Here is an 18,690-nt window from a genome sequence, read left to right as displayed (position 1 = left end):
TGTGCTTTAACACAAAGACCCTTCCCATCAATCACTTCATCACGTTTGTTGCATAGCTGTTTGACACAAGCATGTTCTTGTGACCCCATCACTCTTTTTTTTTTTTTTTTTCCGAGAATCTTGTCTCTTTCTCACTCCTTTCTCTGTGATTCCTCTCTGTTTGGGGGCAGTGTTGCATGTTAAAGGTTGCAGCCCATGACACAGTTGCACATACACACAGGCATTGTCCGTGCGTTAAAGGTTGCAGTGGGAGGCAGCAGGCTAAGTGACGAAGCGTGAGTGGGGCTCTTGTCATGCGGTGGTGGTGTTTCCTCCGAGGAATGCGCTGGACAGAATTTCCCAGTTCTGAACGGTGGATTCAATAGGGCTGAGCAAGAATGTACCGTAAGCAATTTGTCGTCGTTGTGCTCCTGTATGAGATAAACCATGCAACCAACAGTGTTGTGTTATACCGTCTTACTCGGCTCATGACTGCATGTCGTCATCCATTGCGTTTTCTGCATCATGTCCAGTATGTGCGCCCATGGTTCCATGTGACTCCCGGAAACTCCAATAAAGAACAGTTTCTGCTGCTAATAATACAAACACGTTTATAAAGAGCTCATTTCAAAAATCAGGTGAACTGTACATGACGGTTCTAATGGTTAGTGAACAATTTGATTGAAAATGGCCCAAGGTGAGTTTTTTTTAAGTCCTTTTTATTAATATACATACACAGAAAAAAAAAATCAATGGGGCTGTAGTAAAGACAAAGGGTTGTTCAAGGTAAATGAGCATCAGAGAGGCAGAGGCAGGAAATGCTCCAGAACAATAGCTGCTACATTCGTTTGGTCCCACCTGGTGCTCTTCATGTTGTTTTATTCCAGGAACGAGTGGAAAATCTCCTAAAGAGGTCCAGAGTGAATACTGCGTCCTCACATGCCATCCCTCTGGAACATCTCAAGAACATTTCTGGACTGCAGTGAATGTGTGAAAATGGGTTAGGAGTCATGTGTCTTAATGTAAAACTGCAAAGTAAATTGGAGGTTCTGTACAACTAACCAGCCTGAAAACCCTTTGAGCCCTGCAGCAGCACTGTTCGGTGTATTGCTACATGGACAAAAACTCTTCTGTAAACCACTGACAGTCGACGCTTTTATCATCGCATCCACAAATGCAATTTAAAGAGCTTTTCTATCAACAAATTTCATAAATGCTGCGACCTTCTCTGCTTTTGTCAGTCTGATTTAATACAGATGTTGGTACTGTGGCTGGTTAAATTTTAGGACCCTCCAACAGCTGACAGGCATTTCCATTGGTCATAGACAACGCCGTTGCAAAAACCTGTCAGTGTTCATAAACGCTCATTGCCTTGCTGAACATCTTTTCTAAATACTGACTGCTGTTCACTCTGGCGCAAATGAGATTTGGGGATATTAACAACATTAATGTGCAAGATTATTAACTTATTATAAAACACCAGTTAGCAACAAGGGAGGAACTTTGGGGTCGAAAAGATGTCAAGAAGATGCGATCAGAGCTACAGCACTCACTTCTGTGGCTTGCATGGAGTGATTAGAATCAACATTTAATAATCAAATTTAATACCAATATGTTCCCACGGTGCCTGCTCATGCATGGCTCACGTCAGGTAGAGACAAGCGCCGCTGAAGCCTCACAACCTGACTGACAGTGGCAGCAGTTGGCTTATTTGAGTTGACTTTTCGTCCCATGCGCTATTGTAAATTTACGTCACTGAAAAAACAAATCCCCGGAAAAGTCACCAGCTTTTTTTTTTTTTTACTTCAGGCGAGTTTAAAACATGAAAAAAAGGAAAGGATTGCGTCTGTTTGCGGGATGACACAACCAAACTCCCACTCACACATATCAGACTTTCCTCCTTTTTAAGATAGAAAGAAGAGAAACTCAAACATCCCGAAATCAAATCAGTCAAACTAAAAATAACTGCACTGGCCGGGATGGTTTTATTTCACAAAATAAAACCATCCCCAGCTATTGTGAAGCCACGGAACACATTGACACTTACTACCCATTGTTTTCAGCTGCTTTTGTTACCAAACGCAGCCAGGAAGGCTTACAGTATGTGTGAGTCAGGTCCCTGGCTGTATCCCTCTCCATTGTGTCCTGATTCGCTGGAGATGACAATGATGGCCACTGTGCTCTGAATGAAATACATCGCTGACATAGCTCACATTCTACGTGGTCCATATGCACACAGCACAGCTGTCCTCAGCGCAGCTTCTACTGCATTGAGGTCATTTCGAATTCATGAATAATTTTGTTGTTTCTGGTGCAAGAGGGAGAATGTGTCTGATTTCTAACAAGGATGGGAGGGAGAGTCTCCTTTTTTTTGCTGTGAAGGAGTAAGGAAAAGGGAGTTCTCCTCTCCAGTGAGTGAGCAAGACGTGCACGCTTGATGGCTGGGAGCTGGAGAGTCGAAACAGCAGGACATTGCTGGATCAAACAGGCTTCCTCTGCAGATAAGAAAGAAGAGACAGATACACGAGCTAGGAAGAAGAAAGCAAGAAAATGTCTCTTTGTAGCCTTTCAAACAGGGGAGAGTTATCAGGCCAAAAGCAACACTAATGACCCTCTGACTCGTCTCGTGTACCTTGTGTCCATCTCCTCTGCTGTGACTCTTGACCTCTTCACTTAACTTGCAGCCACACACTTTCTCCTGGGATCTGCTCACGACTCCTAGGCGTCCTGCAACAAGGGATGATAACTAGATATTATTGTGACAGTGCTGCATGGGAGCGCACGAAAGTGCTCCCTATTCTTACCCATAAGCTCAAAAGCAGCATCAATAATTTAACTACAGATTGTAGAGCACAGTGGAACACAAAGCACAGCCTTTCCCCACTTCAACTCACTTCTGCTCCGACATCATTACTATGCCCCCACAGTTTTTTTTTTCTCTTTAATTTCTGGTGTGTCCGCTCCCTTTCTCGCCCCACCTCTGCGCCTTTCTTTTTATGTCTTTGGTTCTGAGGGGCCCAGAGAGAAGCCTTTGGGTAGGAGGAAAGGGTGTGGCCACCCACACTGCACTACTCTATTGTGTTGCACTGATTCCTACATGTCCTGTCTTGGACAAACACGCATAACATCACACAAAAAATAGAATATGCGCACTGTGTAGGGGTCATCGACCTCTTGTCCCACTCTGCTCCAAGGGAGACATGCTCTCTTGGTATCATGCCTGCCTGTTCCTGAGTACAGATAGCTTTGTTTTCTGTCATGTATTTGAAGCCCACTGACCAAACAACAGACTTGCATTGTGTCAAAGGTCAGAAAGGCTGAGAAAATGACTTGACCGGTATGACTTATCCACAGGACTGGAATCTACACATGAGTTATCTTTTTACATATGCATTGAACAATGGTGGTGGTGAGTCCAGACAGTAGAGTGGACAGGTAGCGTCTGAGGACGCCTGATATGGCTACAAACGTCTCCATAATAACTGTTTTAGGATAGATGGATTTCCATTACGCTTTTCCTCAAAACAAAAGCGACAACTCTGAAATTGCGATGAGGTACCGCTGTGTTTCAATTAGACTGTTTTGCCAATGAGTGTAATTCTTCTGAAATGTCGTCCCGCAAGACTCTGTCTTAAAACCGGAACTCTCCCTTGATATCCTGTGAGAATTCTCTTCATAACAAAGAAGAAGATCATCTTAACTTCCAAGCAGATGAACGAAAGCATCTTTTAGTTTTGGACAGATTGAATCATTGCGACTGCTGCCACCACCGTTGAGAAAATAGTCAACAAAAGACGAAGGCAGCATATGATATTTCAAATGGTTACATGACCTGGTCATATGACCAACTACATAACGTCCAGTGATTCCGGATACGTACAAATGCAAAAAAAGGGTGTTTCCATCCACACATTTTCGCTAATCTTGACTATTGACAAGTTTAAAAGAAAACCACCTCATGGTTTTTGCGACATTTGCGTTTCCATTACAGGTTTATCTTTGCAATACTTTGGTTTTAGGCAATTCTATTGGTAATTGGAGCTCCCTGAATGATAGTGTATTTGGTCTTATCAGCATTATATGTAAAAGAGTGGCAGCAATATAGAGGGAAGTAAGAAAGAGCCCAACTCAGTGTCATCTACGCAGCTGAACACAGGGCACTTTGAAATCTGCTCAAATTCATAGTCTCTCGTCAAGGTTGCAACATTTTGGTCTGACACTTCATCGTCTCTAATGCTCAGTCACTTGTGCACAATTCAACAAAAGTTTTGCTCTTTCATGTAAAAATGAACCCAAGCCTTTTAAAGTTTAAAATGTATATTTAATCACGTAGCCAGGGTTCCAGCCAGCATCTGCAGTGTTTCTGGGTTGTGTGGCTGTGATTGTGGTGTTGAGAAAATGATATATGAATAAAAGAGTACAGTTTGAATTATTCACCCAAGTCTGAAGGTCTGTCAGGGGCCAAAAACGAGGATTAGCAGCCTGTGATTCTTTGGTCGTGATTTTTAAAGCTCTATAAACGACAAAGAAAACCATGTTTCTTCTATGCTTGATGGGTAAATGAGATGTGCGGTACAATTGAGGAAATGTCCTAAAATGGTACCGGAGCCTTTCTGAGTGTAAACAAAGGCTGCTAGACTGGGAAGGTGCTTGTTGTGATCTTTGGGATGGTGACATTTGAGCTGAGCTGAGATCAACGTGTGGGCGATAAGTTGAGCTTTTTAAGAAGGAAAGTATGTGTGGCGGAGGAACACATCACACTGTTTGTGTTTTTGAGAAGCTGAGAGGTTGCGTTTTATTACGTGTCAGAGCATCCACAGGTTGACATTTCCCAGATGGCAGTGGTTTCAACCTGTCCTCCAAGTATGCTCCCCATCAGATCTCTGGGATACTTACAGGCGGCGGCCTTTTTGATCAGTTCCCATTCAATACTGTGAATATTTTTCCGAGGTTTTTCTGAGTGCATGGCGTCACTGGCATGTCGTCAGTCCGCTCAAACGGATCCTGATTCGCTCTGCAGCAGAAAGTTTAATTTAGACTGAAATATCCAAGTTACTCGCTGAATATAAACTAAATCCCACACCTGCCCGTCTGACTCAAGTGCATCAGGTTCTTCAGAAATGACCACATTTAAATGACTTTTTCCAAAAACTGTGTCCACCTATCCAGCTGTACCACATTCGCCTCAGTGAGCATCTTCGGATGCTCAGCAATGGCATTTTGAATAATTGCTTTATTTTCACAATCACATAATGATATGAATATAGAGGTTGTACAGGAGTTTTAATTAGAAAGATGTTATTTAATGAGTGAGTTTGTCCAACCAGCTCACAGGATAATTGGCATAATCTTTCCCGCTGTCATATTAAGTCAGTTGGAAACCATTTCACTTCCTGTCTTTCTTATTATGTCTTGGTTTGTGTACAGAGGAACAGAAATTCGTTTGAACCCAAAACAGTGAATATTAACTCGACTTCTCATTTCCCATTACAACAAGCATCATTTCTTTTAATCACATGGGGGCTTAACGAATATCAGGACATTTCAGAAGTCCCCGTGTGAAGAGCTGCAGGCAGGAAACTCCCTCCTTGTACTGTACTGTGACCAGATCTCTCACTGTTTCGGTATTTTAAAATGAAAAAGTGAGCAAGACTAGAGCAGTAGGCTTCAGCATTAAAGTATACAAACTAAAGCTGCACAACAACTGTGTTTATTAGCTGTCTGTAAAAAGTATCTTTGGTTACTCTCACTGATGATGAGGTAAGGCTACACACATCGTCTTCAGGTGCCACAAGCTATCGACAAATTAATAGTGCATTTTATTTGTGCTCTTTGTTTTTAAACTTAAATTCCCTAATGTACAAAAGCAAGAACATTTATCTTTTACCATTTTAAAAATCTCTCCTGGTAAAGGACGACAGAAACCTCTGCTGAGTTAGCCAAATTCAAACAGAGCGATTTTAAGAGAAATTGGACGTGAGGTGTATAGCAGGCTTGACTGAGAACCGTAGCTGCATCCCGGGCTTTGTACCGCCCAAGATTATTGTGTGTGTGTGTGTGTGTTTCTCCCTACCCAAGACCAGAAATGATAATGTACGTATCCAGACCATTGTTCACTGCTGACACAGGACTGTTGAGATGGGTTTGGCTGTTCTGAAAGGGTTATTGTGACAAACTGCCGTCTGCTTGAAATGGCCACCATATTTCATCGGCCAACCTGTCATCGCAGCCAACCTTAGGCCGCACTGGTGTCTCTGTGGACGTCTTTGCAGTGTAAGAGCACTCCCCCATCGTACACATGCACACTTCCACGTAGCCAGCATGAGAATGAGTAAGTTGCACCTTCGGAGCGGTGGGTTGAGGCGAAGACAAAGGAGAGGAAGTGAGGCTTTACCTCACTGACTGACACAATGCTGAGTAATAATGAGGTGCATGTGTGACCTCATACTACGCTTATTACATGCCGTATACCTTCTCAGTACATAGCTTCTTAGTGTCTCGGTGGATTCTTAATGCAAAGATAGATGTGAAAACAGAAAAAAAGGCCATCACAAATTTTCAGAGATGATATAGAAATAACCATTTTTACTCAAAACAATAGTTTTACAACAATGTAAATGTGGGTGGAAAAATACCAGTCTACCAGTACATCCTCTTTCATTGTATATATCAGGAAATAATTTAATACCGGCACATATTTGATACATGAATTTATGAGACCTCTGCCCCTATAATGAACAAAAAAACAAGTTTTATACAATTACAAAAAGATTAAGCTTACCCAGTGTATTCACAATGATACAAAGGTGTATTATGTAGAAATTGTTAAAGACAAATTAATATTATATTATATTAATATTGTTATTTCTATTTCCATATAATAATAAATACCTAAAAAAAAAAAAAGAGAGAGAGATTCTGGTCCTTACTGGATTATTAAAATAAGATAAAAACAACCTCAGATAACTGACCAATGGCATAAGACACCAAATTTTTATTATTACAAAAACAGGGCCAAAACCCAGAAGCTGTGTATGCTTTGTGACACAACGATTGATGCAATCATTTCAGCAGTAATACAGTTCTGCATTTGCTCAGTTATCTTTACTGTTCCCAGAGAAGCGGTTGTCACAGCATGAGAACACACGGCTGCAGACTTGCAGTCCCTCTCCGAGACGGTGCATTACAGGGGATTTCATCTGCATGCACCCTACGCCCCTTGCACCTCTGCTATATGTCATCCCCTTTTCAGTCCGACAAAATGTCTCAGGACGGAGACGACGTGACCTCGAGGTGGATGATAGTATCTCATGGTATTGACTGCTCTTCTGATTCTCACCCTTTGTCTGATGGAACATACCCCTTTGCTCTCTCTCCCTGGCCTCGCCGCCTTCCACTGGCATTCAGATAAAGATCAGCAGTCATCAGCAGATACCGCTTTTAACTCACGTGTCCCTGCCCACCCGCTGCTCTCACTTCATTCTCTATTTGTATGTCTGCCATTTTCCTACAACCATTTTCCGCCTGTTACTGACGCTGGAATCCTACAATAAGAATTTTTAGCGTAAAGACATATACATATAAATCCCAGTCTTTTTTTCTGCTGATACAGTGTGGGTGTGTTTACAGTTTGCTGTGGGACAATGACTGTCATGGACTGCTGTTAGGTCACACGCTTTTGTTAGGCTTCAAAGCACTGATACTTCCCTTAGTGGGACTTTTACGTGCACGTGTGCATGCCTGCAAAGCCCTCGAGGCCCCTGTAAAACACCAGCATTGACCAGTGATTTACAAGGATAGAATTTATAAAGGATGACTTTTTATGTGAAGGTTGTCAGCAAAAAATATTTGGATTGTATTTGATTGTAAAAATCAGTTTTGGATTAGGTTTTTGGTTTTCCAATAGGGCTGTCGGCACCTTCTCCAGTTTGCCCACAACGTCCCATCCTGTCACTAGCAGCTGAACATGTGAACAATAATCAACCAAAAATCAACCAAAATAAGAGTATGGATGCTGTTGTTCCATGAATCAAATCTTTTTCTTTGAGAAATTTCTCTCTTTCTAAAAAGCAAACTCCAGAATTTGGTGCTGTGGTTCATTTTTTGATTTCCATTTGGCTTATTAAACATGTGCTTTTTCACATGATGGCTCCTTCAGTGCTTAACAGGATTGCTCGGGTTATTTTTAGCAACATATGTGCCACCACAAGAAATTGCCGACTTGCATAATGACCATGATGCAGTTTTCCTGGTAGGATTTTCCAGCTAAAAGAAAATCCATACTGCCAACAGCTCTGCCCAACAAAACCAATGCTACTGCTTCTCAATGTAGTGTCTCGAAAACACGTCTCCTTCTCCACTATCGCCTAAATTTATAGCTGACTTTTAGGGCAGCAAAAAAACTGCATGGTATGATGGTGCGTGGAAGTAAGTAGTCACCAATATGGTACCCAGGGCTGCGCTCGTCTGGGCCGAGACCTCTGATGCTGTTGCCAGGATCGGCTGGAGCCACTCTCCCAGCCTGGAGGACACGGCTCCAAGTGCTCCAACTATTATCAGCATCACTGCTGTCTTCTTTATCTCCTCCTTCCACCCGGGTAATTCTGCAGTTCCTTGTGTTCCTTCTTCTCTAAGACATGTGTGGACTTGGGTACACAATAGGGATGGGCGGTATGGACTAAAAAATGTATCACGATAATTTCTGGCATTTATCCCGATAACGATAAAAAAATACCAATTCAACTCCACCTTTTCAACTTCAAATCTATCTCGCTCTCAGATCCGCCATGTTTGTTACACAAAAACGTCATCAACGGGAATTCCCGTCTTTCTTTCTTTCTTTCTTTCTTTCTTTCTTTCTTTCTTTCTTTCTTTCTTTCTTTCTTTCAGGCTCATTTCCTTCCTCCTTTCCTTGTTTTCTCCCTTCCTTCTCCCCTTTCTTTCCTTCCTTCTTTCCTCCTGCTCTCTCCTTCCTTCTTCCTGTCCTCTTTTCTCTCTTCCTTCCTTCTTTCTTTCTTTCTTTCTTTCTTTCTTTCTTTCTTTCCTTCCTCTTTTCTCCCTCCCTTCCTCCTTTCCTTGTTTTCTCCCTTCCTTCTCCCCTTTCTTTCCTTCCTTCTTTTTTCCCCTTCTTTGCTTTCTTTCTTTCTTTCTTTCTTTCTTTCTTTCTTCCATCCTCCTTTCCTTGTTTTCTCCCTTCCTTCTTTCCTCCTGCTCTCTCCTTCCTTCCTTCCTTCCTTCCAAAAATCAGTTTTACACAAAAACATCATCAACAGGAATTTATCATTTTTACCGCGAGATGACAAATTCTTATTGTGACGAATTTTTTTGACGGTACATCGTGAACGGTAAAATATCGCCCATTCCTAGTACACAATCCTTTTAGTATAGACGAGAGTGAACCTTGAACCAACTGATGATGTGTCTGCACAGCAAGCCAACGCTGCCGAGTCGTCTGGGGATTCTCGTGATGCTCGGTGCTCTCCAGGACTGTTGATGCTGATGTAACTTGACTACACACACCATCCGGCAGACTAGACGTGCAGACAGACACACAATCAGTGGGCTTCTTCGCATGGTCCTGTTGTGGATTAGTCAAATCCCCTGGCTGGCTGTTAATCAGCTTAACGGGGGTCGTTATGTGCTGGCCATTCTAAAATACTAGAAAGAGTGCAGACATATACTCAGAGTGGGACACCTCAGCTCAATATATCCTCTCCTCTTAGTCCCGTTGCCCCAGGATGGTCTAAAATATATGTGTGTGTCTGTGTGTGTGAGAGGGTGTTTGTCTGACATGCAGCCATTCGTCCTCAGGCAGATGGCATGGATCACTACACAGTCATGGTTTGTATCCCTGAGCTTGTGTGTGTGTGTATGTGTGTTTAACAACAGCAGAGCTGAAGTCTGTTGGAACAGACTGAGGCCCAGATGGCTGTGTCCAGCGGAGACAGGAAATAGAGGTGACACCAGGTGGATGGTACCCCTGAGTCTGATCTAAGCACAGACACACGAGTTAGCCTCAGAGGCCAAAAGTCCATCCTTTTCAAGAAGGCTGTTTAAAGAAAAATTATAATGAAATATGTGTCACACTGAATTATACTGACTTACTAATTGTCTTAGTTGAATCTGAAACTTGCAGATCTAATTAGGGATCAAACTAATAGTAATAGCTGGATGAGCAAATTTGTACGTCGCTTCGCTTTTCCATCAGACGGTTAAACGGACCGCGTGGTTCATACGGAGATGCCACACAGATGTTCTAAAATAAAGAAAATCACATGACAAAATAAATGACTCTTACAAAAAAAAGGCCCTTGCTTGAACTGCTGTGAAATTCAAGTTGTTTTATTTGGCAAAAATGTACTACGTGACTGCTGGTAAAACACTTACTATTCAGTACTCTACACATTCCTACTTAAAAAGTGACTATAAGACGTCTATAAGTGCAAAATACCTACCTCCTCCTGCATATCCTGTTTCTGCAGACATTTCCAGCATACGGTTTTGAGGCGCTATATATGTGCCTGCTGGTGTATCTTTTAACAGACGATAAAATGCAGATTTAGAGACTACATTAGTGGCAACCCATGTCTTATTTCACCTTTCTTTCATCGAAACCACCAACTTCTAGACAAGACAAACCCCTCCCCCGACACCCTTGCTAGACTGGGTTAGTAGAGCAGCCAGTGGCTGTAAAATGGGCGAAGAAGAGCTTGTTAACTTTTGATAAGCAGAGTTTTTCATTATGCATGGAAATCCCAGCCCCCAGTCTCTAACCCGGCAACCCTCCCTGCCACCGTACGGGAGGAATCCGAGCACGTGGCAGCTGATAAGGAGTTGCTGCTGCTGGCAGAGAATGTAAATGGTTTGCGATAGAAAGGTAGAGTTTACTTCTGGAAAGAGTTAAAAGGCTGGTGGAAGAGGATGGTTGCAGGGGACACTACAAACCAGATTTTATTTTTTCAGACCTGAAACCGACGGTTGTATTGTTATAGGTGTTTTGTACCACTTGGTTGACATGGGATACTGATCCCCTGTCAGTTACTTAGCGACCTTTAACCCCTGACCCTTGCTCCCAGGTCATTGAACCCTGACGAGAACCCACAAGGCCCCGGACAATGGACCACAGAGCCATCGGGATAAAACTTAAGATTATTGAAATGCACCTCTTTTCATAACACCTCTTTTCTGATGCTCCGTCCCTGAGCTTTGAATAACGCATCCCCCTGTCCGGTAAAGGGTTAATGAATTCTTGAACTGAGCGGAGAGCCGCGGAGTTGTGCAGAGGAATTTACCCCTACTGAGTCCTGACCCCCACGGTAACTCCCCCTCTCCCTCCTTGTCACCTCCTTTTCACGTTCCCCTCGCCCAGCCTCCTCCCCTCACATGGACTGATAGTTGCTGTGCCGGGGATACGTTAGGTTTTCTTTAGTAATATGGCACGACTTAATACATTCCACATTTTTATTGAGTCATTTTAGCGATCTGTCGCCTCTGATGACTGAAAGAGCTTTAATTTGATGATGAAACGTCTTCATTTTGTGTCTCTAGGTTTCTTTAAGATGGTCTTACCCTTATTCTTGAGTGTTAGCCCCTTTGATTGTCGGTGATACTTGGTTACCTGTGACAAAACGGCTAAGATCATTAACCTGTCTATTCTAGAGAAATGTTGACCTGATTGCTACTTTGTTGTTGTCCTGAATGTCTCCCTCAACATCCTGTTCTTCATTAGGAGGCTGGGTCTAAAGTGAAATCTATTCCAGAAAGACATCAATACATTTTTTTTTTCCATCCTGAAGTCTCCTGTTTTTCTAATCACCTATCCGTGTCCATGTATAGCTCAGAGCAGCGTTTTCTCCTGTCTCGCTGCCGTGGCGCTCTCTATGTTGCACAGCACGTTTGCAGTGGTCTGGCTTCACCGGGGTTTTCCATTTCTGCAAGTCACTAAGCTTGTTAAGTTGCATCCCTGAGACGACACTGCTTTTCCTTAGGCTCCGGGTGAGAAAGGAAATGCTAGTAGAAGTTCCAGTGTGTGTGTGTGTGTGTGTGTGTTTGTTTTTGGAGGAAATGTCCAGCCCCAAGGAAAAGACTTTGGTTGGAATCTTTCCATTCTTGCAATAGTTTTCCCTTTGACTCTTACTGTACTGTAACTCTATCTTTTCCTCTGCTCCCCTCTTCTTCGCTGCCGTGTGTGAGTCCGTGCACCGGAGCACACGTCTGGAACTAATAGATTCCACACCGCTGAAAAGTCTTATTAGGAAATACTACCTGCAACCTGAGGCTTCAGTATCTACCCGGCTAAACAAAACCCACGTACTGTTGCCCCCCTTCAGCCTGCAGCGCCGCGTCCCAGTTTCGCTCCTTTCAGCCTGTTTCCAGGTTCAGAGGGGGATACTGCTGAGCTCCAATCCCGCCAATTTTTCTTCAGGCCTTTTCATATGAAGGAACACACACACACCTCAGCCCAAACCCCCATCGCGTTTCATCCTGTCTTACACACACACACACACGTGTGCTCGAGCGCACACACAGACGCTTCCTGTAGTTGTTTTGGTACGACCCCCCCGCCCCCCTCCCGTGTGCTCCCTGCTGGCAGCGGACTGGTCCGACTGACTTCCTGTCTCTGCGTCCCGTCTTCCTGTGTGTACAGAGATGAATGGACGTATTATCCACACTGACGCAGTGACTGCCCTCGTACTCACCCTCTACACTACTTTGTGTTTCTTCTCTCCTTTTCTTTCTACTTCTTTCATTCTTCCGAGGACAATAGCATGAGCTCACAGTGGTACAACTCTAAACCATTCCCAGCCCCTTCTGCTACCCCCCCTCCCACCCCCACCCCTTTCCCATCCCTCTGTAGTCTGTACTGCAGTATCAGCCCCTGGAGCAACAAAGACCAGGCCTCACTGCATAAACATGCTGCGTACGCGTGCTCACACACACAAAACCACACAGCCGAGGAAGAAGAAAGGGGAATATTGTATCTTGCTTGTAGCTACATCCTCTGTTCGGTTGTACTTTCTCGTGTGCGTGCAGGTTCTTGCTGCGATTAACGATTACCCGGCACATTTTGCGGGCAATTGCACCCGACCAAGAGGCACGAGTTTAAAGGATAATCCCGGTGTGTTACAACCTGCTTTCCGTGGACTCCAGCCCGACGAGCGGAGATCTTGGTACCTGCAACATCGCTGCAATAACTGGACAGGAAAAACCACAAAAAACGGTTGTCGGTTCAGAATCCACAGTCTACAGAAACCGGTTTGTTTTGTCAGTAAAATAATTAAATCCATAATGACATGATGGCACAAGTCAGGGACTAAATAAATGATAATCATTAGCTCCGCTAACACCAGTATCACACATAACGGAATAATAACAAAGTTATTTAATTTGTCTCAAAGAGATCTCTGTAGGGGTTTTGCAGATGTGTCTCTTCAGCTGTGTCGTTCTTGTAACTTCGTCCACGGGGGAACTAGCAAGCATTTTTCACAAGCAAACACACAGAGGTATGTATGTGCGTGTCTATGTGTTTGGATGCGTCTGCAAAGGTATTATAATAATATAGCAGGTCTTCCTGGAGCCAGCTGGGTCGCTGCTATTGGAACGGCTCAGACCGACGGCTTCACCTCCACCTCACATTGCTGCATGCATGCATGACAGAGATGTGCCAGTAGGGTTTTCAGGTACTGAAGGAAGAGTCCTCAGAGCAATGTATCTAGGCCACATCTGAGCGGCTTCCACAGAAATTGTCACGCCACAAGATGAGGGCGAATTTTGCTGCAAAGCTAAACTGAGCTACAAAAGGAAATGTTGCAGGAAAACTATTTTTAGCTCCTTACGTTATGTCTGCCAAAGAGGGATTCTGTGAGTGTCATGTGACTGGTTCTGGTTGCCTTTTCCAGCATATTTATTCCCTTTTCTGGTTTTTCTGTCTTTCTGATCATTCATCCACATATTTGCATGCAGCAGCGGGGTTTGAGTCCACTTGGATTTGATACAACCCAGACGGACTGCCTTGAGCCTGAGTGTGCTTCAGAAATGAACAGCAGACGTCGTCCACTGTGGCAGTGGCATTACATTTAAGTTATTCTGTCTGTACTGATCGTCTCTGTTTTGACCTTCTCGTCTTAGGTTTGGAGTAAGAACACAAATCAATACTGGATTATCTTAGGGGGCAGAATTAAGTCATGTTAGTGTGCTCAGTCTCATTTTACATAGTGATGTCACTTTTCCACATAACAACACTTGCAAAGGCAAACCAACAAGTGCAATGACAACAATAAAACTGACAGCTCTTGAAAACAGACTCTCAGAATAAAGGTCTCCTATACCCTCTGAAGGTAGATTCAGAGCTTTTATACCTAAGATTACTGCAGAGACAATTAACTGTTCCCAATTTGGCAATTATCACATGGTTGTGATGACTCTGCACTGGGCGAGCACGGTGAAAAGTGCATGGATGAGGCCCGGTGATTCAGAGCCGGAGAGGGTTTAGAGAAGGTGAAGAGTCGGGCAGGAGGGAAAGGGGGTTGAGTCAGAAAGCAGAAGAGAACATCGATAAAGTAGAATCCCAGAGCCACGATTACAAGACCTGCTCTCGTCTGCCTGGAAAATGTGAGCGGGCTGTCTGGAGGGGGTGGAGGACTGGTGTTCCAGCTCGTGTCCCACCGGGCGCTTGCTTAAGATGATGACCATTACAGAGGGGGCAAAACTGGAGAGAGAGAGAGAGGCCGTGCTGGTTTTCATGTAAACTCTTCTCTTGGTGCTAAAAGCTTCTACGGGGGAAACGATGAAAACTCCTTCCGTCTTTACTCCCATCAGGATCTTTCACTTGAACGCAGGTTCAGTAGATGCGAGAGTGGGGAGCTCAGGGTCTGCTGCCGTCTTCCCGTGACCGCAAGGGGCTCTCCACGGGTTCCAGGGGGGGTGATATAAGCTACTTATTGAATCCATGTATCATCTCCACCCCCACATCCCCCACATTAGGACTGCTTTGTTAACACGAGCATGACACTTGACTTCTGTCGCTTTTTTCTTGATATATCCTCCACCGCTCCAGCTGTCTCCACAGTGATTGCCATATGCTTTCTGTCACCTTCCCGCACTCCCCGCGGCTGGGAGCGCTTGTTTTCCTTCAGGGTGTTTTGCGTGCGTGCGTGCGTGCGTGCGTGCGTGCGTGCGTGCGTGCGTGCGTGCGTGCGTGCGTGCGTGCGTGCGTGCGTGCGTGCGTGTGTGTGTGGTGTGTTGTTATCTTAGATGGGCTAATTACAAGGCCACCATTTCGAGGTTTTGTGTCACAGCTTGAAGAGGCAAGTGTGTGACTCACTCCCCCATTATCGACGGCACTGCGCAACGAGCAAATTGCACACAAACACGCACATTAGCAGGCTACGAGACAATAACATGTGTTTCCTAAGCAAATATTCACACCAGGTTGTTAACTCGGACGCAAACATTTATTTGTGCTTTGGTTTCACAACGCCACAAAACTCTACTAGAGTGACTGAACCGTCTCCGGCGAGTGACACAATGTTTAGGTCTGTGCCGATGAGGAAAGTGGGAGGAGCGGGCCGGTAACCGACCCACGGAGATATCCCACTTCTCTTTGTGGTAAAAGAGAAACTGCGCTCTCAGCTTTTTTGACACAAAAGCAGCATCACTGCCGGATTGACGGGCGGCTGACTGCTCTGCCCGCCCGTGAGTGTCTGTGTGTCTGGCTGCGAGTGGGAGTGGGAGTGAAGGGAAATCGTGCTGCGCCGATGCCAGGATGGAGGCGAAAACCGTCCGATTTCTCTACACCCTGCGTTGTAAAGGTAGGAGAGCTGTAACAGAACCAAGAGCTGGAGAAGTGTGTGTTCGCCTGTGTGTCCCGACTCATGATGAAAGGATGCATGTTACTAGAGGACAGCATTGGTCTGTCAGCTGTCTGCACAGATTTTAGTTCATGTGCCACTTTTGTCTTTGTGTGCACTTGAAGTTACACGTGTGGACGTGTTACTATGAACATTTAACATTTCCTGCTCTGTAGCTCATAGCTGCTCATAGCTGCAGTGGGCAGGACTCTCCAGGGTTTCTTTTTCTTTCTGTGGCCAGTGATTGAATGTAGTTACCGAGTGTGTCTGCAGTGAGTGCATCTATTAATTTGAGGCCGTGCCAGAGAGCAGCATGAAGGAGGGAGCGGGGAAATGAAAAGTGATAAGCCAGAATAAATGGTTGCCTCTGGAGATGTCTATGTGTGAAAGATGATATCTGATCTCACACCCACACGTGAACGCTTGCCTGTAACTGAGGATGCACAAACACACACACACACACGCACACTCTCACTCAGTAGTCTGTCCTTTACAAACTGGTGGGGGGAAAAAATAGACTTCCCCTAAGACTCTGGGCTCCAGGTGCTCTGCTGCGGTATCCTGCCATCAACAGCAGCTGTGAGGAGCACAATCCTTACACACCGTCGGGACAGTTATCTTAATGATGGCACTGCATTGCCCACAGTAATGTGTGCATCTAGCTCCCTCGTAGTACAAATGATTGCAAATTGTCTGAGAAAAAAGGTCTTTAATGTCACAAGTGAATGAATGAATTGTTTATTTCGGTTACATTACATTATTTGCAATTCAAACTGTGTGTGTGTGTGTGTGTGTGTGTGTGTGTGTGTGTGTGTGTGTGTGTGTGTGTGTGTGTGTGTGTGTGTGTGTGTGTGTGTGTGTGTGTGTGTGTGTGTGTGTGTGTGTGTGTGTGTGTGTGTGTGTGTGTGTGTGTGTGTGTGTGTGTGTGTGTAAATGACAAAACACTTTCATACAAGTTTACACTCATCAGTTTCACACAAAAAATAATAATAAACTCTGTAACCGAAAAAGGAATAGGCTGAAGCCAAAGCTTATATTTGCCTACCCTGTACTTTCCAACAGAAAACCCAGATTATCTGCAATATGAAAAGAAACAAAAAGAGAAATTTCCCTTTTAAATTGTTCTGCTTAACCAAATTATACTTCAATCATTTAGCATTGTAATCCTTAATTATTTTACTTTTCAATATTTTTTTAAAATTCAACAGAGATTTACACAGTTTCACTTCATCACTAAGTTGATTCCATAATTTGACTCCCAAAAATGAAACACATCTATATTTAACATTAGTCCTCACACGACATCTTTCAAAGACCCACAGCCTTCTTAAATTATAATTTGTTTCTCTTAATTTAAAGAGTGCAGGAAAACAAACATCTTGTTGTGGTTGTAATGTGTTATTTTCCATTCATTACATTTGGGTTGTAACCACCAGAAAAAGGCTAACAACTGATCTACTTTCTCCCTTGTGCCCTGCCAGAGATCCGTGCCCAGTTGGTGGAGCAGCTCAAGTGTCTGGACCAGCAGTGCGAGCTGAGGGTGCAGCTGCTTCAGGACCTGCAGGACTTCTTCAGGAAGAAGGCTGAAATTGAGATGGACTACAGCCGTAACCTGGAGAAGCTGACCGAGAGGTTCCTCACGAAGACGCGCAGCACCAAGGACCATCTACTCAAGTACGTGCCGCTTGCTCAGATTGTGGGGGGTAGAACGTAGGGATGCTCGTGCATGTGGCTCGTCGGTGCAGGAAGCAACAGATGTCCTTCCCCTTTAAACCCAAGTGAGATGGACATTAGCCAGTTTCCATCTTTAGCCTTTTGAGCAGCGCAGTGTTTCAGAAGACTGGTGACTTCCTTCCAGCAAAAAGAGAAGTAACGGCCGGAGGCAGGAAATGAAACAGGAGAGGTGACATGTGTTGTAATTAGGCTGTACAGTCTTGACATGCATCACTCACTTCTTTCCACTTTGATCCACTGGAACAGCATGTGATTTATTGCTTCTCCATTTCATTATTAAGATCTTTTTAGTCATCTGTGAGGGCCTGTAAGCCTTTAAGTGCGTGTGTGTGAGAGAGAGAGAGAGTCTGTAACGTCTGCCAAAAATGGCCAGGTGGTGATTTTGTGCTCTGACTATTCTGTGATGTCTTTTTGTAAATGGAGCTTTGCCCAAACAGGGATTTTCTCTCACCAAACATGGTCTTTCTCTTTCTCTGTTTCTCTCTCTATCTCGCATGCCTATATATTCCTCATTCACTTAATCACCGATACAGGATACGTTCAAAATGCACCCTGGAAATTGTTGGCTTCAGCAGCTCTTCTGAGAGAGAGCAGTCTGTTTCCCTGTGGGGAAGGATCCACTGAAGTGCTAGCTAATCATAAACCGCAGGCGCACACAAATGCAACAGAGCTACTGCAGATAAATCGAGGCAGAGGTCACTTTCTAGCTAGAAAGCTTTGCCTCTTTGCATCTCAGCTCTCCGTCGTGTAGATACATGGAGCTTTTTGTTCTTGCAGTTTCACTTTCCCCAGACGAGACGGTCCCAGGCTCGACCGCCCACTTCCAAGTGAGCTCGTTCCACTTCAAAGCATTCCCTCCTGCTGATTACTTAGGAACTGGGTTTGAGCGGTTCACGCGTGATTGTATATGATCAAATTTATTAAAGTAATTCAATTGGGTTTATTTATAAAGTGCTGATTCACAACAAAAGTGTCCTCAGAGCAAAAGAAACAGAGAGAGTTCAGTTTCGGTCCAGCTGTACGCTGTCTAGTTCATTACGGTCATTCAGTCCTCTTAATGAGACCTATCAGTGCTTATGAACGGAAGAAATATGACCCAAAAAAACAAAAACGACTATTAACGCAGTGA

At 44.2% G+C, this 18,690-nt stretch overlaps 1 protein-coding gene across 3 annotated transcripts in view; it reads left to right on the top strand.

Moving 5' to 3' along the window:
- srgap2 (SLIT-ROBO Rho GTPase activating protein 2) overlaps positions 1-18,690 on the top strand; it is a 65,088-nt gene that overhangs the window by 15,741 nt on the left and 30,657 nt on the right. For 2 of the 3 annotated variants that reach the window (XM_061727641.1, XM_061727640.1), the window contains exon 2: positions 17,309-17,501. In XM_061727641.1, coding sequence (XP_061583625.1) covers positions 17,309-17,501 — 193 coding nt within the window. Of the gene's footprint in view, positions 1-15,677; positions 15,789-17,308; positions 17,502-18,690 lie in introns of those variants that run through there. The other variant, XM_061727642.1, reaches the window with a different exon arrangement.

This window comes from Cololabis saira, chromosome 8 (assembly GCF_033807715.1).
Source record: "Cololabis saira isolate AMF1-May2022 chromosome 8, fColSai1.1, whole genome shotgun sequence".
NCBI classification, from domain to species: domain Eukaryota; kingdom Metazoa; phylum Chordata; class Actinopteri; order Beloniformes; family Belonidae; genus Cololabis; species Cololabis saira.
This window is presented reverse-complemented; position numbering and strand designations above follow the sequence as displayed.